The sequence below is a fragment of the Gadus morhua genome, chromosome 5, assembly GCF_902167405.1.
Source record: "Gadus morhua chromosome 5, gadMor3.0, whole genome shotgun sequence".
In the NCBI taxonomy this organism is placed as follows: Eukaryota; Metazoa; Chordata; class Actinopteri; order Gadiformes; family Gadidae; genus Gadus; species Gadus morhua.
In genome coordinates, this window is record NC_044052.1 from 3738332 (window position 1) to 3766297 (window position 27966).

At 49.9% G+C, this 27966-nt stretch overlaps 1 protein-coding gene across 6 annotated transcripts in view; it reads right to left on the bottom strand.

Moving 5' to 3' along the window:
* syne1b (spectrin repeat containing, nuclear envelope 1b) overlaps nucleotides 1–27966 on the bottom strand; it is a 135130-nt gene that overhangs the window by 25117 nt on the left and 82047 nt on the right. For 5 of the 6 annotated variants that reach the window (XM_030357043.1, XM_030357045.1, XM_030357044.1 and 2 more), the window contains 39 exons: nucleotides 27781–27963; nucleotides 27196–27339; nucleotides 26550–26732; nucleotides 25816–25959; nucleotides 25460–25573; nucleotides 24826–24987; nucleotides 24162–24359; nucleotides 23565–23741; nucleotides 22093–22317; nucleotides 21774–21905; nucleotides 20612–20712; nucleotides 20017–20170; nucleotides 19121–19252; nucleotides 18645–18800; nucleotides 17449–17673; nucleotides 17029–17130; nucleotides 16801–16920; nucleotides 16058–16258; nucleotides 15337–15510; nucleotides 14765–14896; nucleotides 13135–13331; nucleotides 12671–12803; nucleotides 12155–12337; nucleotides 11809–11958; nucleotides 11085–11261; nucleotides 10689–10844; nucleotides 10126–10281; nucleotides 9620–9790; nucleotides 8579–8712; nucleotides 7966–8170; nucleotides 7266–7448; nucleotides 6802–6948; nucleotides 6387–6541; nucleotides 5818–5965; nucleotides 5011–5105; nucleotides 4629–4863; nucleotides 3513–3707; nucleotides 2283–2408; nucleotides 569–724 (listed from right to left, as the gene is read on the bottom strand). In XM_030357043.1, the coding sequence (XP_030212903.1) occupies nucleotides 569–724; nucleotides 2283–2408; nucleotides 3513–3707; nucleotides 4629–4863; nucleotides 5011–5105; nucleotides 5818–5965; nucleotides 6387–6541; nucleotides 6802–6948; nucleotides 7266–7448; nucleotides 7966–8170; nucleotides 8579–8712; nucleotides 9620–9790; nucleotides 10126–10281; nucleotides 10689–10844; nucleotides 11085–11261; nucleotides 11809–11958; nucleotides 12155–12337; nucleotides 12671–12803; nucleotides 13135–13331; nucleotides 14765–14896; nucleotides 15337–15510; nucleotides 16058–16258; nucleotides 16801–16920; nucleotides 17029–17130; nucleotides 17449–17673; nucleotides 18645–18800; nucleotides 19121–19252; nucleotides 20017–20170; nucleotides 20612–20712; nucleotides 21774–21905; nucleotides 22093–22317; nucleotides 23565–23741; nucleotides 24162–24359; nucleotides 24826–24987; nucleotides 25460–25573; nucleotides 25816–25959; nucleotides 26550–26732; nucleotides 27196–27339; nucleotides 27781–27963 (6261 nt within the window). Of the gene's footprint in view, nucleotides 1–568; nucleotides 725–2282; nucleotides 2409–3512; nucleotides 3708–4628; nucleotides 4864–5010; nucleotides 5106–5817; nucleotides 5966–6386; nucleotides 6542–6801; nucleotides 6949–7265; nucleotides 7449–7965; nucleotides 8171–8578; nucleotides 8713–9379; nucleotides 9444–9619; nucleotides 9791–10125; nucleotides 10282–10688; nucleotides 10845–11084; nucleotides 11262–11808; nucleotides 11959–12154; nucleotides 12338–12670; nucleotides 12804–13134; nucleotides 13332–14764; nucleotides 14897–15336; nucleotides 15511–16057; nucleotides 16259–16800; nucleotides 16921–17028; nucleotides 17131–17448; nucleotides 17674–18644; nucleotides 18801–19120; nucleotides 19253–20016; nucleotides 20171–20611; nucleotides 20713–21773; nucleotides 21906–22092; nucleotides 22318–23564; nucleotides 23742–24161; nucleotides 24360–24825; nucleotides 24988–25459; nucleotides 25574–25815; nucleotides 25960–26549; nucleotides 26733–27195; nucleotides 27340–27780; nucleotides 27964–27966 lie in introns of those variants that run through there. The other variant, XM_030357048.1, reaches the window with a different exon arrangement.

The following is a 27966-nucleotide window of genomic DNA, read 5'->3' on the forward strand; positions in this document are numbered from 1 at the left end:
GTTGTATTGTATTCTAAAGTACAGGGCTGCACTCTATTCTACTCTATGGTACAGGGTTGTACTGTATTCTACAGTACAGAGTTATACTGTATTCTAGACTATGGTACAGGGTTGTACTGTAGTCTAGTCTACAGTACAGGGTTATACTGTATTCTACAGTACAGGGTTGTAATGTATTAGTCTACAGTACAGGTATATACTGTACTCTAGTCTACATTTCAGGGTTATACTGCACTCTAGTCTACAGTACCGGGTTGTACTGTATTCTAGTCTACAGTACAGGGTTATACTGTATTCTACATTACAGGGTTATACTGTACTCTAGTCTACAGTACCGGGTTATACTGCACTCTAGTCTACAGTACCGTGTTGTACTGTATTCTAGTCTACAGTACAGGGTTATACTGTATTCTACAGTACAGGGTTATACGGTATTCTAGTCTACAGTACAGGGTTATACTGTACTCTAGTATTCAGTACCGGGTTGTACTGTATTCTAGTCTACAGTACAGGGTTATTCTGTACTGTATTCTTGTCTACTAGAATCGGGTTGCACTATGTGGTTTACCTGGTGGCAGATCTCCTCCCACTGCCTCTGGAGCAGCTCGATGCGTTCCTGGAGGACGGAGAGGTCCTCGGGGCCGATGTAGCAGGACAGAGACTCCCGGAGCAGGCTCAGGTGGGCCAGGTCGTCGGTCCAGCCCGCAAACCGGCTCTCCAGCTCCTGTGACACAGGGTTAGAGCAAAGCTGATCTGTGAAGGACTTTTAAAAGCAGGCTTTGGAGGCTGACCTTTGCTAGTGTTGTCTTGTGGACGGGTAGATTGGTTAAGATGACAGAACCAGCATACATTTGAATAAACTGTATGGGGCTAGGGCTTTTGATATTTGGTTAAGAGGCTGAAGGGACAAAAACAACTGCAAGAAAGCTTTGTATTCGAGTTACATATCAACATCATAGCATATAGTGTGCCGAGAAGAAAGGGGAGATGATTTACAATACTTTACTTTTGCAAGGGACTAACAAGTTACTTAAATACATCATACATACATGAATGAAATCAAAGTGTTAAAATTGCTGCCTACAGATCCAAGCAAGACTTTTCCCTAACTCGGAGATTAGCAAGAAAGGCAGGCAGCACTATCTCTGTAAAGGCCATGACATCAGGTTAGACCCTGACACTCAAAGCCTGCCAAAGAGGGTCAAATTAGGTTAAAAGCGGCATGAGTCTGATGTTTTAAAGTCACCAGGCCACTAACTTAGTTTAGGCGCTTGAGACGCCTTGTGAATTCTTTATCCTGCCGTTTGATGATTCAGCATGACAAATGACTCAGAGCAAAGTTAACCCACCATGTAAAGAGGCCAACTGTAATGCTAAATGGCCACAGAGAAGCAGTTAACCTTCAGTATCACAACAACCTAAAAATATCTCATGAGGGAACCACGCGATTCTATCAATGACCTCGAAAATAACCATGGTTACAGTGAGGATTTGTTTGCAGTTCGGGAGATGATATGTAAGATTGTACAACACACATACACACACTCTACATGATCAGAGGGTGTGGCGACATGCACAGCACACAACCCCCATACGCATACACACCTTGTCAGCCCCATGGGGAGATAATAGTAATGATGTTCACTAACAAAGTTAGTGGGTGCATTGTTGGGAGAGGTTTAAGTGATCTTTAGATTAGCTTTAAAGCCAGCAAACAAACCACCATTTTTTAAATATTCTCTGGAATAGTGTTCCATTGTGAAACAGTTTTAACAGGGAAGGCTGCCAGCCCAAATGATGAATAGCGGGTACAGTGCAGTTATGTATGGAAGCTATTCTAGTGGACTTTACAGAGCCACATTAACAGACAAACTTGCGCAAACAGGCGGGAGCAAAGCCTTTAAGACACACACTGTACATAGATTTGAAAATAATAGTCATTTTCAAAAGTTAATAGATTGTGTTTGTGTACTATGTCACAATGGGGATCCCTTAGTGGCTTTTTGTCAAATATTATCGAGTACTAAGAAGTTGGACATGATTGGTGGGATTGTACTAGGAGGTTGGACATGATTGGTGGGATTGTACTAGGGGGTTGGACATGATTGGTGGGATTGTACTAGGAGGTTGGACATGATTGGTGGGATTGTACTAGGAGGTTGGACATGATTGGTTGGATTGTACTAGGGGGTACAATCCAACCAATCATGGATGGATTGTACATAATTTGGACATAATTTGTGGGCAGACCAGGGAGTGGGAGACGATTGGTTTGAATTTACCTTGCAGCGCATCTGCTCCCCCTGCAGGTCCTCATGAAGGTCGGGCAGCGGTTGGGACAGCTGCCGCTTGAAGGCTCTCAGCTTCTCCAGAGATCCTCCGATACCGCGCTCACAACGCTCCCAGTCCTGTATGACAGAAACACACACACCGCCGTCTCAGTACAGTACCGACACAAACTGGGAGCTAACTCACTTCCTACAGTCTAACTGATGGGTTAAAGAACTAAAGAGTAAAACTTAACCACAGGGACAGCCCCACCTCTGGTGACACATGGTACTGAAAAAAGTGTACTGTCCCATTTTGAGTCAACTATTTGGTCAATATTAAATGTATTCTGTAATATTAATTATGTATTAATATCGGCCCGCTGCTCTCAGTCTTGGCATTTGGTTCAAACTGATTGAGTGGGATTTGCCGTTACTTTGGCTCTCGTTATCATCTATTAGCCTGAAAGGGAAAAGCCCCCAAAAGATTTTATGATGCAGTCCAGATGCTATGAAGTGCTCCATGAGGCCATGATGGGCCTGTCTTTGCAACATGGCCTGTTGGGATCTCCTGCCCTCTTTAGAACAGAATTTGATCCAATCACAGTATTTTAAAAGATTTTTTACGGCATCAACACGAGTAATGGAATCCCTAAATGTCTGATTGATACTTTAAAGCTTTTCTTTACACTGTTGCCACCAGGCTCTGGCACAGCGCCCCTGGATGCGGGATGTGGAGTACCTGAGCAGCTCTCGGTGCTCGTGTGTGAGAGACGGGCTCTCGTGGTTCTCGTGTGAGAAAGACCAGAGCACGGCTCTCTAGACAAGAGTGTCCAGAGAGCCGTGCTCGTTGGTCGGAGATCAAGGAACACTAATAGGGACGGGTTTCCACACAGAGGGCCACTTTCCCTAGGTCATCGAGAGAGCCGCTGGAAGAAACGAGCGTCCGGGATCAACCTCCAGGAACCATTCCCTGGATCCAAGGCTCTCCCGGTTCCCGAGTAGGGGAGACCGGCTCTCATGGTTCACGTGTGGAGGGACCAGTCCTCAAGGCCGAGAGACACAGGAATACGAGGGACGTGATTCCGCCCAGAGGGACACATCCGGAGAGTCCTCCAAGGCTCAGGGAGATCGTTTTGTTCCGTTCGTCTTTATGTTGAATAAAGGCGCCTTTACGACTTTAAAGGGCCGAATCTTGTACTGATTTGGGGCCCCGGCTCACCGCCAGCCCACTGTAAGCCGTACCTTCAGCAGGGTGGAGAGCTCCCTCTTGTGGGCGTCCAGGGAGGCGTTGGCATGCCTCCAGCCGTCCTGGATGAGGCTGAGCTCCTCCTGCAGCGCCCCCTCCGCCCGGCTGTCTGCCGACAGCAGCAGCTGGCGGCCCGCCTCCACCGTCAGGATGTAGCTGCCCTGCTGCCGCTGCAGCACCTTCTCCTTCAGCTGGGGGGAGGGCGGAGGGTGAACGCAGGGACACAGAGGTACACACATAGAGATACACACATAGAGAAACACACAGATACATAGAGATACACACATAGAGGTACACACAGGGACATAGAGATACACACATAGAGGTACACACATAGAGGTACACACAGGGACATAGAGGTCCACACATAGAGGTACACACAGGGACATAGAGGTACACACATAGAGGTACACACAGGGAACTAGAGATACACACAGGGACACAGAGATACACACATAGAGGTACACACATAGAGTAGAGGTAGGGACATAGAGGTTCACACATAGAGGTACACACATAGAGGTACACACAGGTACATAGAGATACACACAGGTAGAGATACACGCATAGAGATACACACAGGTACATATAGAGATACAAACATAGATACACAGAGATAGATACACACAGATAGATACACACATAGAGAAACACACAGGAACAAAGAAGTACACACATTGTGATACACACATAGAGACACACACAGATAGATAGAGATACACATATAGAGATACACACAGATAGATAGAGATACACACATAGAGATACACATATAGAGATACACACAGATAGATAGAGATACACACATAGAGATACACATATAGAGATACACATATAGAGATACACACAGATAGATAGAGATACACACATAGAGATACACACAGATAGATAGAGACACACACACAGAGAGATACACAAACAGAGATACACACAGATAGATAGAGATACACACAGATAGAGATACATACAGATAGATAGAGATACACACAGATAGATAGAGATACACACAGATAGAGACACATACAGATAGATAGAGATACATACAGATAGATAGAGATACACACAGATAGATAGAGATACAAACAGATACACACAGAGACACACACACGTACCAGGGTGGCGTCCAGCAGGGCGCGTGCCTGCTGCAGCGGCACCGTGGTCCCGGGGCACAGCGGGCTGGCGGGGGGCGCCATCTCCAGCAGCCACCGGCGCAGCTTCTCGGCCATGTCGCGGTAGCGCTGCCACTGGCGGATCAGGCCGTCGATGATGCCCCGCCTCTGCTGGGCGCGCCGCACCACGCCCTGCCACTGGTTGCTGAGCAGCGCCAGCTTCAGGTTGAACTCGTCCCTGCGGGCCGGACGGCGCGGCGGGTTAAATTATGACATCGACACGTCTACATTTATATTGAGGGCGTTTAGTAGACGCTTTTATCACCAAACACTTGAGACGAGGAGCTGGAGAGGCGCGACGGTAGCGTGTTGGTGTCTCCGTTACCTGTCGTCCACCTGGCCTTGTTCCAGCATCCTCTGGCCGTCGCTGATGATGGAATGGAGGATCTGCTGCCTGCTGAACATCTCTGCCTGGAACAACTGGACACCGGCGACATGTGTTATATACAGGGGCACAATCAGAGTAACCCTCACCGCAACATGGTGGTATTCATTCATTTAGCAAAGCCTTCTACCCTCAGCCACTTGAAAGGACTTTAAGATACATGTATGAACTAGAGCTGTCAGTTAAACGCGTTATTAACGGCGTTAACGCAAGCCAAATTTAACGGCGTTAAAAATTTTATCGCGCGATTAACGCAATTATTTTATCAAAAAAAAAAAAAACATTTTTTTTTTTTTTTTTCTTTGGCTCAAAACAAAGAAGCAGTAGCCTGACTGCTATGTTCAAATGACATTTGTTCAAAGCAGTCGTTTAATTGCACTATAGGCTCTTTTTTTGTATCGTCCTGTTTTGATCAGTGTATATGCCAATGTTGTTATCAATACAAAATCATTTGCACAAGGCAAGCCGATGCACTTCACCATGTTAATAAGAGAATTAAAATGAGAAGAATTATGGGACAAAAAAATCAAGGGATATTTAGCATAGAAAAATAATTTGTGATTAATCACGATTAATTAGAGTTAACTATGACATTAATGCGATTAATCACGATTAAATATTTTAATCGCTTGACAGCTCTAGTATGAACGTTTGAATGAAATTAATTGGAATTAAATGAAAATGTAAGCCAATCAGAAAGAGCTGTGAAAGCAGCGCAGGGATCTGGAGGTAGGGATTAACAAACACCTCGTGGGCCTTCTGCTGCTCCACCAGGCTGGGGTAGTTCCCAGAGATCTCCACGGCCAGGCTCTCCTCCGTCTGCACCAGGAACTCCATCCACGTCTCACACTTCTCCAGGAAGGTCTGCTGCTGCAGCAGGAAGGACTGCAGTTTGCTGCAGGGAGGACGGAGAAAGATAAAAAAATACCGTTTTTTTTCCCAACTAATGTTGAAATTATTATCATTTATAATTGTTCTATATATTTATAGATATTTTTATACTTTCAGTCTGCTTGAAGTCAGGGGTAGGATAACCGAGGAGCCAAAGGGGATTGACTCCATGTCAAAAGCTACTGGGTTCGATCCCCAACCCTCTTAGGTTGTGTGTGTTTGTGTGTGTGTGTGTGTGTGTGTGTGTGTGTGTGTGTGTGTGTGTGTGTGTGTGTGTGTGTGTGTGTGTGTGTGTGTGTGTGTGCGTGCGTGCGTGCGTGCGTGCGTGCGTGCGTGCGTGCGTGCGTGCGTGCGTGCGTGCGTGCGTGCGTGCGTGCGTGCGTGCGTGTGTGTGTGTGTGTGCGCGTGTGTGTGTGTGTGTGTACCTGAATCTCTCGGTGGTCTGTGAGGACGAGGAGGCCCAGCTACGGTTGAGGTTCTGCATGCGTTTGATCTCGGTGTCGTTGAGGGGCAGCCGGTAGCCCAGCTCGTTGACGCGCTCCAGCTCGGGAGCCATGCTGCTGAACTTCAGCATCATTCTCTGTGGGGAGTCGCCGTGGTTACCGCCAAACACTGCGCCAGTATAAACTATTCTAGTGTGTACGGAGTACGGACTGGGAGGTGGAGGGCCACAGATTGCATAAGGCTCAACAAGACAAAGAGATACGGATGGACAGAGAGACACAGAGACAGAGAGACAGGAGGAACAGGCTGATAGACAGGACAGACAGACACGACACACAAGACGGACAAACCCCACACAGACAGACGGACACGCAGCGAGAGGCCAAGCAGACGTACCTTGAGCTGCTCCATGCGGTCCTGTATTAAGCACAGGTCCGAGGAGCCGTTGGGGTCCTGGGCCCGCAGGACGTCCTCGGGTTCAGAGATCCAGCGGGCCAGAGCGTCCAGCTGGCTGTTGAATTTCTCGTAGTCCTGCACGCCAGTCTGCAACCAACAACCACAACAACATCAACATACGCTTATGACATGACTGCTCTTCATAGTATGGCTAAATATGGGTTTTAAAGTTACAAATTGAAATGTTTTTGTTTACATTTTTTCCTATCATGGACCACCTCCACTAATTAACTTGGTACAATGTTAGGCATCCAGTTCAAATAAATGCACATTTTTATTAAATATTGGATCAACTGGTCAACAATATTATTTTTTAAATTCGCTTTAACTCTTCCAGAACAAATCATTGAACCCTGGTTTAGTCCCAGATCCTAACGGTGGTCAACAGCCCGGCTCCTCCTGACCTGCAGGGCGGTGAGCTGTCTGCTGAGGGCCTGCTCCACGGCCGCCAGGCGCTGGCAGAGGGACAGGTGGTCCGTCTGGACGGCGGCCGCGGCCGAGGTGTCCACCTGCTGCTTCAGCTGCACCCCCAGCTCCTGCAGCACCTGGAGACAGGCCTGCACCGGGGCCTGCGACCGCAGCAGCTCCTGCCACGCCGCCGAGAGAGAACCACAGGATTATGGGAAATGGAGTTTGTTACGTTTTTTTGCTCTGGTTTACATGAAGCGGACATGGTGCATAATGACCCGGACAGAAAGAAAGACAGACTCACACACACATTGCACAGACATCAGTGTTACCAAGGCACAAATGCACACACACAAATTACACCACAAGACATTCATTAATAAGTGAGACACACATAAGAAATAAGATATTTATATTATTTTTTGTGGAAAATTGTTCTGCGCCATACAGTAATAAACAAACAGGCACACACACACACACACACACACACACACACACACACACACACACACACACACACACACACACACACACACACACACACACACACACACACACACCTTAAGCATCACAATGAATGTCGGAAATAAAATGAATGTCGGAAAGAAATAAAAGTCAGACACAAACCACGCCACAATTTGAACAAACACACAGACTTTTTTGACGCATGGATGACGCTGCCGGTGAGGGACTCACGCTGCACTCGTGGCTCCAGTCGGACACCTCGTGGTCGGCCATGTCCTTGCTGCAGGCGGCCTTCAGCAGCTGCTCGGCGCGCTCCTCCTGCCGCAGCACGCTGGCGGCGCTCTGCTCCTGCAGCTCCTTGTGCCGCTGCCACAGCTGCAGCAGGGCCTTGCTGCTCCGCTGGCGCTCCGAGATCTCCTCCAGCAGGCCGGTCCACCTGGAGGGTCCGCACACAGGAGCCACATAGCGTGAGGCCTTGTGCTGGTGTTCACACAGCGCTCAGAGGATACCTGATGTCTGCTGTGTAGCGTTGTGCTTCCAGGTTTATCGCTCATAAAGAGATGCTTACAGGTAGACTGTAGATATTGGGATGGAGCCCAGAACCTTTTGGTGGGAGTCAACCACCTTAACCACGAGTCATCCTTCCCCTTTGACAGATTGTAACTGTTTGCAACATAACAGTCTCTAAAGCTACAATTCTCACTTTCAAAACATTGTTTTTGTTTCCATAAGAAAATATCTCCACATAAAGAAATTCCACTTCATTGTTGCTCAGGCCATTGCGCCATGCTAGGCTACGAGGGATAGCTCCCTATGGTGAAGGTAGGGGCTGATGTTAGCTGACCTGCTGTTGACGTCCTTCAGGGCGAGGTTCAGGGACTCGGACACCGATGGGTGGCACTCCCTCAGCAGCTGGTGGGTCGCCGCCCCGAACCGCCGCACACTGCTCTCCTGCTTCTCCAGCTCTCCCTGTAGATTCTACACACACACACGCACACACACGCACGCACAAACACACACACACACAGACACGCGCACACACACACACACACAAACATACACACACACAACTTGAGTCAGCAGGTGTTTTTAAAAATAGACTTTAAACATAGTTTTGCTTACGGCATTTAAGGCTTTGTTGTATGCATTTGTCTGTGTATGCACCTGTTTTTATTGTGTCACTGCATTTGACTGACTGTGTAGGCATTTTTAGCTTCCAAAAATATCCTGGTTTGGATTTGATGGCCCTTTATAAATAAACTTGAACTTCAACACACAGTTTATAAAATCATAGACCTCATTACATTGATATATGCTAACACACACACACAGCTCACAACACATAACAGTCGCTAGTTTACCAACTTCCCAACTAATAACGGTACAGCCCCAAGCGTGATTCCACGAGGCAACAAACCCTCCTACAAAACACAGCAGCAGGTGGACGTTGACAACGCCAAGGAGATCGGTGCATGATGGGAAGCAGGAGATAAAAACGGATGTCCTTTGTCCAACCAAACATTTGTAAACATTGAATCAAACTTCTTCAGAGCGTGGTCCCATCCCTCTTTATACACCAGCCGGCTCAGGATCCTTTGTGCATGAGCCGTCTACGGCCCCTCCTCTCCCCCCGACCCTGACCCACCTGGAGGCTCTGGGCCTGGAGCCGTCTACGGCCCCTCCTCTCCCCCCGACCCTGACCCACCTGGAGGCTCTGGGCCTGGAGCCGTCTACGGCCCCTCCTCTCCTCCCGACCCTGACCCACCTGGAGGCTCTGGGCCTGGAGCCGTCTACGGCCCCTCCTCTCCCCCCGACCCTGACCCACCTGGAGGCTCTGGGCCTGGAGCCGTCCACGGCCCCTCCTCTCCCCCCGACCCTGACCCACCTGGAGGCTCTGGGCCTGGAGCTCCACGGCCTCCAGCGAGCCAGTCAGCAGGCGGAAGCGGGACACGGAGTAGCGTCCCTCCATCAGGTGGCCGTTGATCTCCTCCGACGCCCGCTTGTACGCGCTCCACTGGTCCAGCACCGAGCGCAGGCTGATCTTCAGCTGACCGATCTGACCGCGTGGAGGTAGGAAAGATACCAGGAATGGATAAAGGATACCATATAACGTGACATACACATAGATGTTGAACTATCCGATCAGACCGCAAACTCATTTGAATTCAACTGAATTTCAGCTGGTAGATCTCACTGCCAAAAATGTTGGATCTAAAATGGATATCAGACATAATATACATAGAGGTTAACTGAAGATACAGACGTTCCCATGGAACATTACAGATTACATAAAAAAGAAAAAAAGAGAGACACAGAGCGAGAGAATGAGAGAGAAAGTGCGAGGGAGCGAGAGTGTGTGAGAGCGTGAAGGAGAGGGAGAGAGAGACTTACCAAGTGGTCCAGGTTGGCCCAGGTGTGATTGACACCCTGGAGGGTCTCCATGACGATAGCGCAGGCTTCATCTGTCTTGTTCTGGACGAGGGCACAGCCCTGTTCCTCCACCCGCTCCAGGTCCCTCTCCTTCTCCTTCAGCAGCTCCTCCATCTCCTGAAGGGGAGACAGCACACCATCACAGGTGTGAGGACGCCACCCTCCTCTCACTACCAGCAGAAAACAGCGTGGTTGAAGAATACGACAGGAGATTAAAGAGGGTGTTATCGGGTTGCTAACTGAACCCTCATTTACAGCACCATCTGGGGGGAGGCATGGTGATGTTGGCCGTTTCTGATTGGTTGAAATGAGTGCCTCCTCGTCAAGCTACCTGACCGGACTCTTTTTCAGCCAATACCAAACAGAGCAATTGTAACCGATGTCAACACGTTTCACCACAGACGCTGTTGGTTCCTATGGCAGAACTGCTTCCTGTTTGGACCTCCAGCTACGACGTGTGGCCGTGGTGCCCGTGGTACAGGAAGGGGGTGTGGCTACAAGAAGGGGGTGTGGCTAGGCCTTACCTGGCAGTCTTTCAGGGCGTTCTGCACCGAGGTCAGGTCCTCGATGCGGTGCTTTCTCTTGAGTCTCTCCTCCTGGGAGAGCATCCAGGACTTGAGAGCCTGGACACTGCTCTCATACTCCTGCCACATCTCCAGCAGGCTCTCCAGGAACTGGATCTGAAAGCACAGCACCGACAACCACAAGGTTTTAAAAATACGAAATGTCATACATATGAAATGCACATCGCCACCACGCCTCTGTCTGCACCCCACTGTCTGGCATCAGAGATTATGATTATTAGAAATTTGAATTCGAACAGCTGCAATTTGTATGTTTTTCTTTCAAATCGCGCTCTCCCAATTACACCACCAAAGGATATCAAGAAATAAAAAACAACACGGCAACAGCCCTCTCACCCTCTCAGTGATGCGTCCCTGCAGGATCTGCCAGCGTCGGTTCATGGCGCCAAGGCGCTCGGCGAAGTCGGTCTTGTCGCTGCGCTTGCTCTCGGCGTCCTGCCCTCCGCTCTGCAGCATGGACTGGTTGACGAAGTCCACCGTCAGCTGCTTGCAGCTCACGTCCACCCGGAAGCCCTGCAGCATGGGAGAGGCACCCCGCTGGTCAGGACTAGGGGAGGGAGCCCACCGTCAAACCCCCCCCGGTCAATACATTACCCAGATGATGCAGACCTAGGGGAGGTAGCCCATCGTCAACCCCTCTTACCTGAACTTAACTGTGAAGACGGGGAACTAGGTGGTCGATCGTCAAACCCCCCTGATCAAACGTTACTTTACAGAGGTGGAACAAGGGGAGGTAGTCGACCACCAAACACCCCTTATTCGAAGCATTACTCTGAAGAAGTGGCTCATCGTCAAGCCATCCATTCAAACATCTACTTTGAAGCCTCGAAATGAGGAGAAGTAGCAGATTTTCAAACCCCTGATCAAACATCTTCCCAGGAGCCCTGGAGCAAGGGCATCTCGCCGTTCAACCTGATCAACACATCTACTCTGAAGGACTCACAGACCACCAGCCCCGATACAAAGCTCCAAACTAGAACCTCTGCAGTAAGTAAATGCTCAGGTCACGGTGGGGTCAGGGTGGATCCTGGCGTCCCCAGACTCAGAGCGGCCCTCCTACCTTGTACTTCTGCAGGTAGTCCTGGACAACCGTGAAGCCCACGGCGCTCTTGAAGTTCTCCTCGTCCTCCTCGATGACGCTCTCCATCAGCGACATCCAGTTGACCAGCTCGGAGATGGCGTGCCGGGACGCCAGCTTCTCCATCTGGATCTGAGCACGGACGACAACCGTGGTGACTGAGCAGGAAACCACCGCACCCGGCTGGATCAGGCGTCCAGCGTGGTGGCGAGAGACAAACAACACAACACACCCGTTCTAGGAGCAGATCATCCTGCTAATCTAATTAGAAGCCTGCCGCTGTCCGGGCTGCGTGGCCGCGTGCATGTGGTAGGGGGGGGGGGGGTACCTGGTGCAGCTTCTCCTGCACCACGGGGATGCGCGTGAGCAGCTCCGCCCACTGCGCGTCGACACGCGCCAGGTCCGACCGCAGCGCCGCGGTGTCCACCTTCTTCAGCCGCAGCAGCTGGTTGCCCTCGACGACCACCGAGCTCTTCAGAGAGGCCCTGCCCTCCACCTCCTTGGAGAACTCCTGCGGCGGGATGGGTGGACGGGTGGGAGGGATAAGGAGACAGGTCGGAAGGGTCAGAGGGCGGGACGCAAGGCAGGGGGGACGCTTGGGCCTTGTGGTAGACGTTCAACAGGGTTGTTTACTGAGCTCATTTGGGTAGCTGAACACATTGTTTACCAACTTGTTTCAAAAGACAACAATTAGCATTAGCAGATGGATGATCAGGTGAACCAACACACACGTCACTCACTCATACCCCCTTTCTGTCACGTCTGACATGAGATGACGTGATACGTATGATAAAGGACCTATGACATAACCTGACGTGACGTGACATGACGGAGGGGAACTCACCAGGAAGGCGCCCAGGTGGTCCCTGACGCTCTCCAGCTCTTGGGGTACCAGCACCGCCTGGGTGTTCCAGAAGTCAAGCCGCTCCAGGGCCGACTGCAGCCAGCCAACCAGCTCCGTCCACTCCCTCTGGTACCTGGGAGACATGGACCATTACCCTCCAGCCTTCAACAGCAAGTTAAAGGTCCCATATCATGCTTTTTTGGGGTTAATAATTGCATTTGGGGATAATACTAGAATAGGGTTGCATGCCTGCATGTTAGAAATACCCTTTATTATTCTAAATTTCTGCAAAACCAATTTCAGCGTCTTTTGAAAAAACTTCTATAACCGTCTATATATTATAGATATATCAATTTTTGCAGAATTGCTGTATGGCGATTGCGGGCCATGTATGGCGTATGGGACCGTATGGAGAGGTACCCCCACCCCCACCCCTACTCTGGACCCCTGGCGGCGCCCCTCACCTGGTCCAGTGCTTGAGCACGGCATCCAGCCGCTGCAGCTCCCTGGAGACCCGGGTGGTGTGGCCCAGCCAGTGCTCCCCCAGCAGGGCCAGCTGGTTCTCCAGCACCGGGCAGCTCACCTGCAGCAGCAAGCGCTTGCCCTCGTCCAGCATCTGGTACAGCTTGTGCTGCTGCTCCGTCAGCCGGCCCTTCAGGCCCTGGAGGGGCGGGGGGGGGGATGTGTGTTTTAAATGGATGTAATGTTGTTCTAGTACATGTAGGCGTAGCCATCGAGGCTTCACCTGATGGGCTTGTCCTGTGTCACGGGACAAGCCCATAAGATAAGGGACAAGCCCATAAGACAAGGGACAAGCCCATAAGACAAAGGACAAGGGACAAGCCCATAAGACAACGGACAAGGGACAAGGGACAAGCCCAAAAGACAAGGGACAAGCCCATAAGACAAATCCCAAGGGACAAGTGACAAGCCCATAAGACAAGGGACAAGCCCATAAGACAAAGGACAAGGGACAAGCCCATAAGACAAGGGACAAGGGACAAGCCCATAAGACAAATCCCAAGGGACAAGCCCATAAGACAAGGGACAAGCCCATAAGACAAGGGACAAGCCCATAAGACAAAGGACAAGGGACAAGCCCATAAGACAAGGGACAAGGGACAAGCCCATAAGACAAATCCCAAGGGACAAGCCCATAAGACAAGGGACAAGCCCATAAGACAAAGGACAAGGGACAAGCCCATAAGACAAGGGACAAGCCCATAAGACAAAGGACAAGGGACAAGCCCATAATACAAGGGACAAGCCCATAAGACAAGGGACAAGCCCATAAGACAAAGGACAAGGGACAAGGGCCAAGGGACAAGCCCAAAAGACAAGGGACCAGGGACAAGCCATACAATTACTGACGTTTTTAACATCATGGATTCTTGAAAGAATATTCATTAAAACATGAAGAGAAACTAATAACCGTTGTTGAGTGAATGACACACAACAGAACCCACATTGGAGACCTATGGGAACCAGAAGAATCCTGTGAGCTGATGTTTGATTTTCTCTTCAGATAAGGTCTGGCTCCCAGACCTTTTGAGTCGTCCACCAATGCCAGGCTGGTTCTACATCAGCGGCAGCCATCTTTGTTGTTGTTTAGAATGCCTCTATGGCAGTCCTCTACACCGTCATTGTATTTATCCCGCCTCATATTAGAGACAGTTGTGATGTCTATCTCGTACCAGGGAGAAATATCTTTGTCTAGGAGGAGAGCAATTCCTTATCTGCAGAGCACATTAAACATGAGCCTGTGAGACTCGTCTGATTCCCAGGCTATCGGAGACCTGTGATTGAATCAACTAATCACATGACACAAGTCACATCTAAGATGATCATGAATTATTATTATATTTTTTCGATTTATTTTTTTAGATTTATTTTTGAAGGTTTCATCCATTTTATTGTACAGTAAGATGGGAAGGTAAGCGAGAGAGAGGGGACGCCAATGACCAAGGGCAGGAATCGAACACGGGTCGCTGAGGTAGAGAGTGGGCCTTAATGGTACGCGCTCTGCCAGGAGAACCACCGGGCGGCCCCGGTCATTAAGCTGTGGATCAAATTCAGCAGAACAAACAACGGTACCTGATATAAGGAGATTCTTTCGTTGAGTCTCTCTTCCGTCTCCTCCACCAGACCGACGGTGGGGATGCTACCTTCCACGGCCTCTAGGTGGCGGTATAAACACTGGTAGTCCTGCACCAGGCGGCACCACGTCTGACCCGGGAAACAGAGGGTTTGGATAATAAGTAGATAGAACAGATTTTCATTGTTACACTCCTAAATGATGCGACAGGCCATACATATTTGGCCTGTTAAGCCCTTTGAGACTGTAATGGTGATTAAGTGCAATGCAAGTAAAATTGAATTGCATTGAATTGATTGGAATCATTCATTTTATTTTGAACTCAAGACTAAATTGTAAATCTACTGACATCCGGCACTTTTCCCATGTCTGGTGTATTCACAGTACATTTCCCCCAGAAATAATTATATCATTATTATTATTAAATTTGTATCACTTTGACAATCATTCACGATGATAAACGCTCCGATTACAATCGGATGGATCCATCTTCTCCGGAACGTTCCAATGCCAACACCACACGCATCCACCCTCCTCCGTCCAGAGACGGACCCCGCCTGGGAGCCCTCACCTCGCGGACGCCCTCCAGCTCCACCCCCCGGCTGTGGGCCTCCCGGAGCACGGCCTGGGCCTGGCCCAGCGTGGCCTCCAGCGCCTGGCTCTCCTTGGGCAGCACCAGCCCGCTGATCTTCCTGAAGTACGTCTCCGTCAGGATCATGTGGGACTCCAGGCCCTGGAAGAACTCCTGCAGAAGACCGCTCACTGCTTCGTCATTTAGCAAAGGGGCTTTTTAGCTCCAAGGACCAGCATAGTCATAAAAAAAATTGGGGACCGGTATACAATTTTTATGCCTTCATTTTAAGGTGCATCGTTTTTCAACAAAGGATGCAACTGTTTTCAAGATTGTTGTTGTGTCATATTCACAACAATTAAAGTAACAGCAATTTATGAGTCTAAGGCCCCCTTCAACAATGTAATGATATGAAATAATACAATTTTAAAAAGAAAAACACAAGAAAAGTCACCTGAGGCATAAATAAACACAAAAGTAGTGCAAAATTAAAATCTTTTTTAGATTTTTCTGGAAATATTTCAAGGCCCGGTTCTAAGGGGTCCAAGGACCGGCTCCGGTCCGGGGGCCGGGGGGTTGGGTATCGCCGACTTAGCAGACACTCGCATCCAAAGCAACTGACACTGACTTTGGAGATCATTTTGAGGAATGAGCAGGGAGGGGTTATTTCGAAAACCATTTCTTCAGGATGCTCATTTCAAAGGGAGAACGTTTCTCCCACCTTATGCTTTTCCAGTAGATTCTGGACCTCGTCCACAGAGCTAGCCACGATCCTCTGGTCGGCGGCCATCTTGTCCTGGGCTGTGTCCACCAGGTCGGTGAGGTCCTGGAGGGCCCGCTCGTACTGCTCATTGAGGGCCATGTTCTGGTTCAGCCCGCTGCGCCGCGAGCCCACCGTCATCACCAGCTCCTCGTACGAGTCCTGGAGCAGACACAGAGGGGTGAGACACGGTACAGGGACACAGAGGGGTGAGACACGGTACAGGGACACAGGGGTGAGACACGGTACAGGGACACAGAGGGGTGAGACACAGTACAGGGACACAGAGGGGTGAGACACGGTACAGGGACACAGGGGTGAGACACGGTACAGGAACACAGAGGAGGAAGCATCACAAACAGCATTTTTTTTTTTTTATGTAATTCGCTGTATAGTGCATTTCTGCGCTATAATCAACGGTGGCTGGTACCACTACCATTTGAACACTTTACACGTACACTTTACACTTAACTACAACTCATTACTTACTATTACTCATTACTTATTACCACTGTATATGAATTTGACTCTTGTGTACTTAAAAAGGAATAAAAGTGATTCTGATTCTGATCCTGACTAAAGGACTGTGGAGTCAGTGGTTGGGTTGGTGTATGGTCAGGCACAGAGTGGGCTATGCTGGGCTACCTGGAGCCAGTGGTTGGGTTGGTGTATTGTCGGGTACAGAGTGGGCTATGCTGGGCTACCTGCAGTTTGAGCAGCTTGTTGGTGGAGGGCTGGTCTGCCTGCAGCGCCGCCCCTCTGCTCTTCAGCTCTGTGATCTGCTGCTCAAAGTCTCTCAGGTTGTCCTCTGCGTCGCCGATCACCTGGGGACCAAAGACCCTCTCATCAGCAGCTCATGATAAGCCCCACAGCCATGGTTGTAGTTCAGTGGTACCCAGGCTACCGTTGAACCACACGTTTGCGATCTGTACCTCCAGTTGTTGGGAGGCGGGTTTGTCCATGGCTCCGGCTAACGTCTGGAGGATCTGGCACTTGGTTTCGATCAGAGCAGTCTGGAGCAGCTGCAGCTCCGTCTGTGGAACCAAACAATTGCTTTCAGACATGAAGATCACACCTCCCTGTCGCATAAGTATCCTTCTTTAACTTAGAAAGTAGATTTTAATTTGAAATGTGATTTCAATCTTCTTTGACCTCAGGTACGGTCGTGAATGAGCTTTATATCTGCAGACCCCCTCACACACTAATAAATTCAAATTAATTATCAATAATTAATGAATAATTATAATAAGTCAGAATTTCTTCTTATTCTTAGACTTAGCAACAGTAATTTATCAAAATGTATTATAAAAGGAATATTACTATTAATGATTCATTTTGAACAGTGGCGAGACCTGATTGGCCGTGAGCTGGTGCATCCTGGTCCTCATGTGGTCGCAGCGCAGGCTGAGGGCGGAGCCCAGCGCGGCCAGCCGCTCCCTCAGGCAGTCCAGGGTGTCCCCCACCAGGCCGTCCTCCAGCAGGGCCGGCTCGGCAGGGCCCAGGGCCCCCGGTCCAGGCAGCAGGGTCTGGCTGTGCCTCACCTCCTCAGCCACGGCCCGCACCTCACTCTCCAGGGTCTGAGAGAGAGCGAGAGCGAGAGCGAGCGAGAGCGAGCGAGCGAGAGCGAGAGAGAGAGAGAGAGAGAGAGAGAGAGAGAGAGAGAGAGAGAGAGAGAGAGAGAGAGAGAGAGAGAGAGCGAGAGCGAGAGAGAGAGAGAGAGAGAGAGAGAGGATTTAAATCCTTTGTTCTCGGTATGGTACTATATAGACCAGGGGTGCCCAACCAGTCGATCGCGGTCTACCAGTAGACCGCCGACAGATCCCAAGTCGACCGCGAGGGGTGAAGAAGAAAAAAAAAATTATTTTTTTATTTTTTTATTTTTTTTAAATAAAATAAAATTTGCGCGGGACATATACGCGCGGTAGCGCATGCGCTGTCCACAGCAGTTTGAAGCCGTCAACAGTAGTTACGCACTCCTAAACGTTGGCATGGCTGAGGGGAAACGAGCTAAGACCTACCATTTTCACCCTGAGTGGGAGGAAGATTATTGATTATTGTTGAGAAGGTGCCGTGCGCAGACGGAATGAAACCCCCACTGAAGTCCGTAGGTTCACGATACGCCCCCTCCCCCCCCCCGCTTGAAGGTAGGTTTGCAATGTTGACACTAGGCTGGTAGATCTCGGGAGGTTGGCTACTTGAAAAGTAGATCTTGGGTCAAAAAAGGTTGGGCACCCCTGATATAGACTATGTAATGTTGTACACCTTTAACGGGTACACCTTTAATTTCTTATTTATTGAAACAAATTTTTAACAAATAGTTATAGATTCAAACAATAACATGTGAATGTGAGGTACAAACCAATTTGGTTTTAATAAAATGAAAGGCTTTTGAAGACGTTGTAAAATTTAAAGACTATATAATAATCAAACAACGATAGATTCTTACCTCATGCCTCTGAAGACATTAAACAGCAAGACTATAATAATATGACGACATCTTGCTTCTGAAGAAGTATTGGCATATGAAGACTATATTAGTATAACACACCTCCTGCTTCTGAAGGAGCGTCTCGGGGTTCTCAGTGAGCAGCACAGAGCCGGAGAAGAGGGTGTTCTCTACGTGGTCCAGCCAGGAGGAGGAGGACGAGACTGCCGCGTACAGCTGCTGCTCCGCCTGGGACCCCCCTCGCTGAAGGCCCCCCGGCTGCAGACACACAACACCATCAGCGTCACAACGATGGAGCGCTGGGCAATAGATCGACTTCAATATCTGGATAGGAGACGTCGTCTTTTTGAAAACAATAAGTAATATGAATGCATTGGTGTTGAAGATGAAGATGAGTACGTGTTACCGTATTAATCAAGGTTTTAAAAAACTTTTTTAAAAAAAATCTATCTCCATACAGTGATCGACTCTCCAAAATTTGTTTTGAAACAGGTGTTGCGTCCAAAACAGTCTTGTACTCTCGTAGAGCCCCACAAGCATTAACCAGGTATAACCAGTGGGGGTGCAGGCAGACGCACCTGCGTGTCTGCGTCCTCCATGGTCTGTCTGAAGCCGTCGAACAGACACCTGATGGACGTGGTGTCGTGGGGCTGCGCCTGGTCTGTATACAGAGACCCCGGCGGGGTCACCCCGGAGGTCCTGGAGTAGACCTGGAACCCCCCCACAGGGAGGCAGAGGAGCAGATCAGGACAAGGACCCTCATCTCATAGACCACAACAAACACCAAAGATGAAGAGGAAGATCCCTTCTTACACGCATAGCAGTATATGACTTTTCACTATTTCCTACTTGCATTATTTAGTTCTTGAAGTCTAGACGTGCACTTTGGTGAGCTGGACTGTTGTTGTGGACATTTGGCGACACTTTGAAATGACAGATGGCTACTGAAACTGTTTGCACAACAACAATGTATTCTTTGGCTGCTCTGCCCATTTTGACTTTAAAACTAGCTTGTGCAGCACTTTGATTGTTCTCATCCTAAATGGCGATGGATATAAATGTGTATGCATAGGGCTTGTACAACCCAAGGTCACATCGCATTGACCGCTGCCATTTTGGAATCATAGGAGCATTGTTAGTAATGTTGTTTTGGTCATTATTTTGTGACAAATTATTAATTTCATAATTATGAAATTATGTTGAGACAATGTTGTGTTTAATACTGCCACATCAGTTCTCATGTTAGATGTGGGAAACATGTTTTCATTTGCCTAGCTCACGGAACATTCACCATGTTTTAGGATTTGATGATTCCTCTCCACATGGCGGTGTATCGGCAACTAATTAAACCCATGATGCATTCTGATGTACAACCCCTATTGGCTGCTGCTCACACGATGAAAACAATGTGTGAATCTATCAGCCTTGTCCTTGTCCTAATCCTCATCCCAGTCTTTCTATAAGGGGTCTTTACCGGCTGCTGGTGCTCCTGCTCCAGGGTCTTGTGCAGCAGCTGCAGTTTGGTCCTGAGCTCCAGTCTCAAGCTCTCCCAGCGCTGCCTGCTCTGCTCCTGGCAGGCCTGTGCTTCCCTCTCCGCCAGGGCCTCCGCCGAGAAGGGCGCCTTGGTGCTGGGGGAGGGTAGGGGGGGAGGATAGAAGGGAGAGGGTGAGGAGGTGGACAAGGGGGAGTATATAAATCAATTTATAGGTGTTCTTTGTATTCTCCTTGATGGGGGAATTGATTGGGAACTTTCGCCTATATTTCGTTTTATTTATTGTCTTATTGTTTACAGCGGCAGGTTAACAGGTTGTACAGCCCTGTATAACCATGGTTCTGTGAGCTATTTGAATAGCATGCTGAGGGATGGATGGATCTGCTGATTGGCTGAGTGTTGACAAGCTCTGTGATGTTTGGCTGCATGTTGAGAAGCTGAACGCCGATTGGCCGTGTGTCGACAAGCTGCATGCCGATTGGCCGTGTGTCGACAAGCTGTGTGCTGATGGGCCGTGCGTTGTCGCTCTCCATGCTGATTGGCTGCGTCAAAGGACTGCATGCTGATTGGGTGGTACCTGGCACTGCTAGGCGAGGCCTGCTGGATGAGGATCTCCTCTCCTCTGCTGGCCACCGACTGGAGCAGCTTCTTCTGCTCTGACAGCTGCTCCTCTAGCTCCTGCAAAAAGTGAACAAGTGTTCAGTCATGTATCTCCGACCTAGTATCTGTTAGTGCTCTGACCAGTGTTGCCAGATTGGGCCAGATTCCCCGCCCAATCTGGACAACCCTGGCTGCTGCAGACCATCTCGCAAAACTGGCTCTGACACAGTACCATCACATGCCATGTATCTCCTCTGTTAGGGCTCTGACCAGTGATGCCACATTGGGCCAGATTGGGCCAGATTGGGCGGGAAATCGGGCCCAATCTGGCAACACTGGCTCTGACACAGTACCACAGTACATACCATGTTGTTTTGCACCGCAAAAATGTTGTAGTACACATCAATAGTGCTTAATGCGGTCTAATGTCGAAATGTTCCCCTCAATGCAGTTCAATTTTGTTTCTCATCAGCCTGGAGTTGCCCAGAGGGCAGTCTGCCAAGGACTGGTTCAATGATCACCATATTACACCACTATTTTGAGTTTTGCTCTGACTGTATAAGCTGCCTGGATGGGGTAGGCAAGGCAAGGGTAGAGTCTCCCCATGTCCCTTTGTTGTAAAGAACCAAAGCAGTGGTGAGGAAAGAAGCACTGAAAGAAGCACGGGTGCCATGTTGGAGCCATGGGCTTCTGTTCAGTTCATAAACTGTTTACTGGCGATATTAGCCCATAGGCACCACCCCTCCCTCCCTCCCCTAGCCTGGACTGTCTCTCCTACTGTTTCCATTATTCTCTTTTCTTTGTCCATATTTGATGCTGGTTTCAAGACTTTATCCTTGCACTGTTGTACTTACTTGTACCACCACCATGACACCCATTCTGCTAGTACTCATGCTTATACTTTTATTTTACTATCTTTTATTGTCCATTTTATTCATGTGGATTATGAATAATATCGTCCTGTTTATGTTGTCTGTGTAGGCTGTGTGTGTTGTCTTTAAGCTACAGTTTTTTTTTTTTGTTACTTTCCCCTGGGGTTCACTAAAGTATCAATCTATCGATCTATCTATCTGCCTGGGTCTGCGCTCCCGTGTTTAGATAGTTGTGATAGTAAAGTGTTTCTGAATATGGAGGGCGACCTTCTGCCTCTGGAGGCTGTCCTGGCGCTGCTGGCAGCGGGTGGTGTGGGCCTGGGCCAGCCAGTCCTGGGAGCTGGGGCTGTAGGACGGACTGGAGTCCGAGCCGCTGGACTCCTGTTCCAGCAGACATCCCTGATAGGAGCAGGGGACGGACGAGATCAGTCACATAGAGGAGATTTGATATTTTCATGAAGGGTGACACATGCATGAAGGTAAGGGTATTGGTACGATTGTATTACTTTGTTTTGTTTGTGTTTACTTCTTTAGTCATTTAGCTCCTCCTCTCCTCCACACCCCTCCTCCTCCTCCTCCTCCTCACCTGGATGCTGCCCTGCCTCTCCAGCAGCATGCCCTGGAGCTCCTCCAGGCTGTCCTTCAGCGTTACCAGCTTCCCCGCCAGCCGCTCCGCCTCCTCCTTGGTGGTGTGTCCTCCCTCTCCTCCCCCTCCTCCTCCCTCTCCCCCCTCCGTCTGCAGGAGGCTCCGGCTCTGGAGGGAGAGTTCGGCCAGCGCCAGAACCTTCTCCTCGATCTCCAGCAGCATGTTCTGCAGCAGCAGGAGCAGAGAAGCCAGCTCAAACATGCTGCCTCCTCCTCCCCCGCTCGCCTCCCCCCTGGGGTGCGCCCGCCGGAGGAGGTCACGAGGACCAGAGTTCCAGGGTGGTCTCCCCCTGCGTCTCCCTCTCTCTCCCCTAATCCAGAAGCTCTCCCTGGGCTGGGACTAGCGGGGGCGCTCCCCCCTCTGCTCTCCTCTCCAGCCCGCCTCCCGGGCCTCCACCCCTTCCGTACGTCCTGTGAGCGGTAATCCCTCCCGCCACATGCCCCCGCGTCCCGAGGCCACGACGCACGTCCTCTCGACCACAACAACCCCCAGGAGCAGCTCTTAAGAGCTTCGGCCCTGGCCCGGATCAACTAAAGACCCCCCATCGAGAGTGGGACCCGTCCCCTGTTGTCGTGGTCTCACAGCTTTCTGTTGTCCTGCACACGCTCAGAGGCTCAGGCAGGTGATTTACCCCTCCCCAGGTGTAGCGCTGGACCTCCTCTCTGACCCACTCACACGCCAGGATTTCCGCCTTGATCCATTCACCACGTAGTACGTCCCGGCTCTGCACGCAACAGCCAATCCCGTCAGTGGGATCCCGTCAGTGGGATCGGTAGCTCCCCCCCCCCCTATGGCCCAGCCCCATTGGCCGTGCCTTGTCTAGCAGGCTCCCTCGGCTGCTTAGAAGATATCTGCATAATCTTCTTAGCAGCTACCGCGCTACAGCCACTTGGCCGCACCACTATGTGAAGGCTAAGTCGGCTATTGCTCTTGTTTACCCTCTGACATTTCGTGACCCCTAAGCCCCCACCCCAACCCCCCCCCCTTTATTTATATATATACTTTATTAAACTTTTAAAAAGGGAAACAATGTTTACCAATATATGGTAAAGATTTGATAAAAAAAAGTTACATCCAATGGCATAATCAGGGTTATTTATTCTGGGAGCTTGAGCCCATAATATTGAATCAACACTGAGCAACTTTGGTCCCTTTCTGTGTGTTTTTAGTGCAGCTCAGTACAGTAACAGGGACAGTAGAGAGGAGGGGAGGGGGGGAGAGGAGGAGGGGAGGGAAGGAGAGGAGGAGGGGAGGGGAGGGGAGGAGGAGGGGAGGGGAGGGAAGGAGAGGAGGAGGGGAGGGGAGGGAAGGAAGAGTGGAGGGCAGGAGGGGAGGGAGAGGAGGAGAGGGCAGGAAGAGAGGGGAGGAGGGGAGGAGAGGGGGGGAGGAGGGGAGGTAGCAGGCTGAGGTACCTGACAGTCCTCCAGCTGGGGCTCCATGTCGTCCTCCCCCTGAGGCGGGGGCTGCAGGATGGCGCCGATGCCCCCCCGGGCGCCGGCCAGCCAGCGGCCCAGCTCGTCCGCCTGCCCCAGGTACAGCTGCACCGGTTTGTCCTGCTGCTGGCGCTCCAGCCGCTCGCTGAAGCGCTCCTGATAAGAGGGAGGGGGGGGGGGGGGGGGATCACATTCTGTTCCTCTGGCCGCCCTTTGTTGGGTGGGCCTTTTCCCTGAACAGGGGCTCAAGCTGATTGGGCGGGGCGACGTCCCCCTTGATGACATCCTGAGGAGGTCCATCTACTGTTTACTACCATCTGGGTAACCAAGACGATAGCTTGACTGGGGAGCAGAGCTGTTCTCACAGCCTGAGACCTGTCTGCCACTGTATAGGAAGACCTTGCTTTGGCCAATGCCTTTGACTTCTCCTTGCGGAGGTCTTACATGTTTATTATAAATAAGTTCTGAAGACTATGTTCTTAAAAAGTTTAGACCACCACGATAAGCCAGGGGACGACACTAACACCAGTCTAGAGCCCAACCCACCGCCATATCAGGGGTCCCTGCTGGCGTTACCTCCAGCAGCTGTTGCTTCCCCGAGGCCTTCATGTGGATGGTGGCCATCCTCTGGGCCAGCACGGCCAGGGACGACTGCATGGCCAGCTGGTCCGCCGTGTCGCCCACGCCCGCCGTGTCCCCGCTCAGGTCCTCCGAGAAGCTGGCCTGCAGCCCGTCGATCTCCCCCTGGAGCGCCTGGACCTCCAACGTCAGCTCCTGCGGGGTGTGGGCGCGTAATGTGTGTGTGTGGTGTGTGGTGTGTGGTGTGTGTGTGTGTGTGTGTGTGTGTGTATGTGTGTGTATGTGTGTGTGTGTGTGTGTTTGTGTTGTGTGGTGTATGTGTGTGTGTGTGTGGGGGTTTGTGAGAATACATTTAGTAGGGGTAGCACAGGAGTACCACAGAATTACAATGACACTGTACTTCGAGTTTAAGGTGTGTTCGTGTTGTGATGCATACATTCTCCAAACCGCTCTACTCGTGTGAGATGTTGGATAATCAATTTTTTTTAACTAAATAGCAGTTTGTTATTAAATTATAAATAATAGTTCCGCAATATATATCGCATCTAGTTAACACACATCGGTTTGAAATTGGATTTTGATTGACAAGAGTTTGAATCCAATCAACTGCCTGATCATTACTGCGGAGCGAGGAGGGGAGGGGCTGGGGGTGGGGTCTGACCTGATGGGCCTCCATGAGGCTGGTGGGGCTCCTGTCCCCGGGCAGGGCCTGACTCAGCTGGGTCTCCAGACTCTCCATCTTAGCGGAGATGGACTGCAGGGAGCCCTGGTAGCGCTGCTGCTTCTCCAGGGCCTCGTACAGAGACTTCTGCTTCTCACTGATCTGAGGGGAGAGAGAGAGAGAGGGGCAGGGCTTATCTCATGGCGCCATCGTCGCTACTATGGGCGGCTAGAAAAATGAAAGCGAGCAATTGTCCTTTAGATCCCTTCTGAAGAGCCATTTTATAGACGTCCTTATGTATGACGTCATGTTACGTTTTTATCAGATCTTTTTATTTATCTTCAGAACATTGAATTTTATTTATGTTTTCATCAATTCACTATTTATTTTACTCCATTATATAACAACGCTGATCTAATTTTAAGCATTTTTCCTTTTTCTTCCAAAGAAAGAAAAAAGAGAAATGGATCTAAGGATGATAACAAAACACGTTATACCTGACCATAATATTAATATAATATTAATATTAATAATAATATACAATTACTGTGCCTCTAAGGAACTGGCAGAGAAGCGTCAACATCCTCACTTTAATACATCACTTTAATACGAACCAATAGTCAGTCCCACGTACCACGTTCTTGAGTGTTTCCCAGGACCTCTGCAGGTCGTCCAGGTTGGCCACGGTATCAAAGGTGGGGTCGTACAGCTGCTGGACGGGGGCTCTGGTGAGGGTCCCACGCCCCGCCTACAAACACACATCCACCACACAGTCGGTGTCAACACCCGCAACACTCAGGTTCTCAATGCAAAGAACGGGGCACATATCGATGAACATGGCTGGGTCCGTTTGACTCGATTAGACTAGACAGAATCCCTTCTGCTGTGATGACAACACATTGGGACAGGGTCCTCATAAATTGATCAATCAGAGAGTTGCTCATCCTGAAATATATATTTATGTATCGATATATATAGGGGAGTAAGTACCCTGCTGGCAGCGTTCTGGCTGTGTGCAGCCAGGGACGGGGGAGAGCTGTTGGTGGGGGGGGAGGACAGCTCGCTGGTGACCCCGTCCTCCCCTGATTCCTCGGTGACAGGGGACAGCAGGGTGTGGCACCGGCCCGCCGTCACCTGGAGGTGAGGGCAGAGACGACGGGTTATAAGAAGACGGACACACAGGGGGATGGAGGCATGGACTGGGAGGGCACAACGGATGGTTCACTGTGATCCGTCACTGCGACTAGGGTTGTACGTACGATTTAAGAGCTAGGGTTTGAGTGTCATCAGTTAGAAAAGGGGTTGGCTATTAGTGAGGGAAAGGCTCTGTGAGAAGACCGCTTCTGACGACCAATGTACTCATACGGAACAGATATTCTCACAGAGCATTTCACTCACTAAGGGCTAGCTCTCTGACCAATCAGGAATCTTTTCCATGACTTTAACAGGGAATCCATCTTGTCCGTCAATCCCGTTCACAACTCAAAAGCTCACTCTTTCTGCATTCTTCTTTCTCTTTTCAACTCTCAAACTTAACAGCATCTTTAAGTTAACCACCAGCATGTTTCGAAGTTGAAAGAAAGAGTGAGACAAAGATTGAGTGAAATATAAATTCATTCATTTTGTTCAGCTTGTCCTTTCAATTTAGCGAATCATCCAACAATTGAGCTGGTCTGAAACAGCGATGGATTGATCCAGCGCTGATGCGGTTCCTGCTCGGTTACCGTGACAGACGGGGCCTTCTGGGCCCTGTCCTCGTCAAGGTGGTCCAGGCCCACAGGGAGTCCTTCCACGTCGGTGACCGTCAGTAGCATGGTGGCGTGCTTGGCCTTCACCGACACCATCTTGCACTTGGAGTTCAGGGAGGCGATCTGCTCCTGGTAGCCCTTGATCTTCTGGGCCAGCTCCTGTTCACAATCAGACAGAGGGACAGGTTTCACGCACCGTCCATCCATGAACTCTATGAAGAACGAGTCAAACACTGATCTGAACGCGCCGTCTTCATGGCCACCTTCAGTGAATGATAGACTGCGGTCACTTGCCATGCAGACTATGGTCGTTACCAAAACGTTCATACTTCCCCAACTCAAAAACAGCAATATTTGTTGCAACACCCGTGGCTTGTTTATATATTGGTGCGCTCTTTGACATGGCACTAAGTATCTATAAATAAAACAAATGAATTACAATACTGCAATAGTGATTGATATTGATCCACACTGCAGCAACTTCAGAAGACATTGGAATGAGTCAACCGCTGCCTACAAGCATCACACTAAAGCGCAAATGTGTGCATGTGTGAATGTGTGCATGTGTGACCATGTGAATCCGTGAAGGAGTGTGAATGCGTGACTGAGTGTGTGTGTGTACCTCATGGTGGATGATCTGGGCCTGCAGCTCCTGGATGCTGTTGGTGGAGAAGGGCCGGTCCTGGATCACCCCGTGGGCCTCCTCGATGAGTCCCTGGAGCTCCCGCACCTCCTGCTCATACTGCTCATACTGCACCACCGACTCCTGGGGGAGGAACACCCACCACATCCTGATGGAGCACCGACCTAGAGGCAGTGTACTGGCTTGGGCACTAACCCGACTCCAAACCCAGAGAGGCACCGGGTTCGATCCCCAATTCATGACTCCTTGCTAGGTGTCCTGGAGTGAAGATGCTGAACCTTTACCTGCTTACAAATTGTTGGTTCTAAGAGAATTCAAAGTTTGAACCATTTTCAAACTTTCAGTGAAGCAAGTAATCGAGTGTCATCTTTTTCTATTTTCATAAATCAACCTCCCAAATGTATCTGTGTTCTTCTATGTTTTTTAAACTTTTATTTCTTGTCAACTTTAGTTGTTTTTTTTCCTCTTGTAAAACCGCCAGTATTGCAGGTTTGAACGAAAAAGCACTTGAAAAAACAAAACCACAACCAAACAGTGTGGCAGCAGACGCGGCGGGCAGCGTACCTGCAGGATGTTGCACTGCTGTATGGCCACGTGCTGCAGCTGGCTGGCCTCCTGCTGCAGACGCAGTGCCGTGCGGCAGATGGCCAGGTTGGGCATCACCTCCTCGGGCACGCGCAGCGCACTCTGACACATCTGCACCGCCTGCACCAGCTGCTTGAAGCTCTCCATATCCGCCAGGAGACGCTG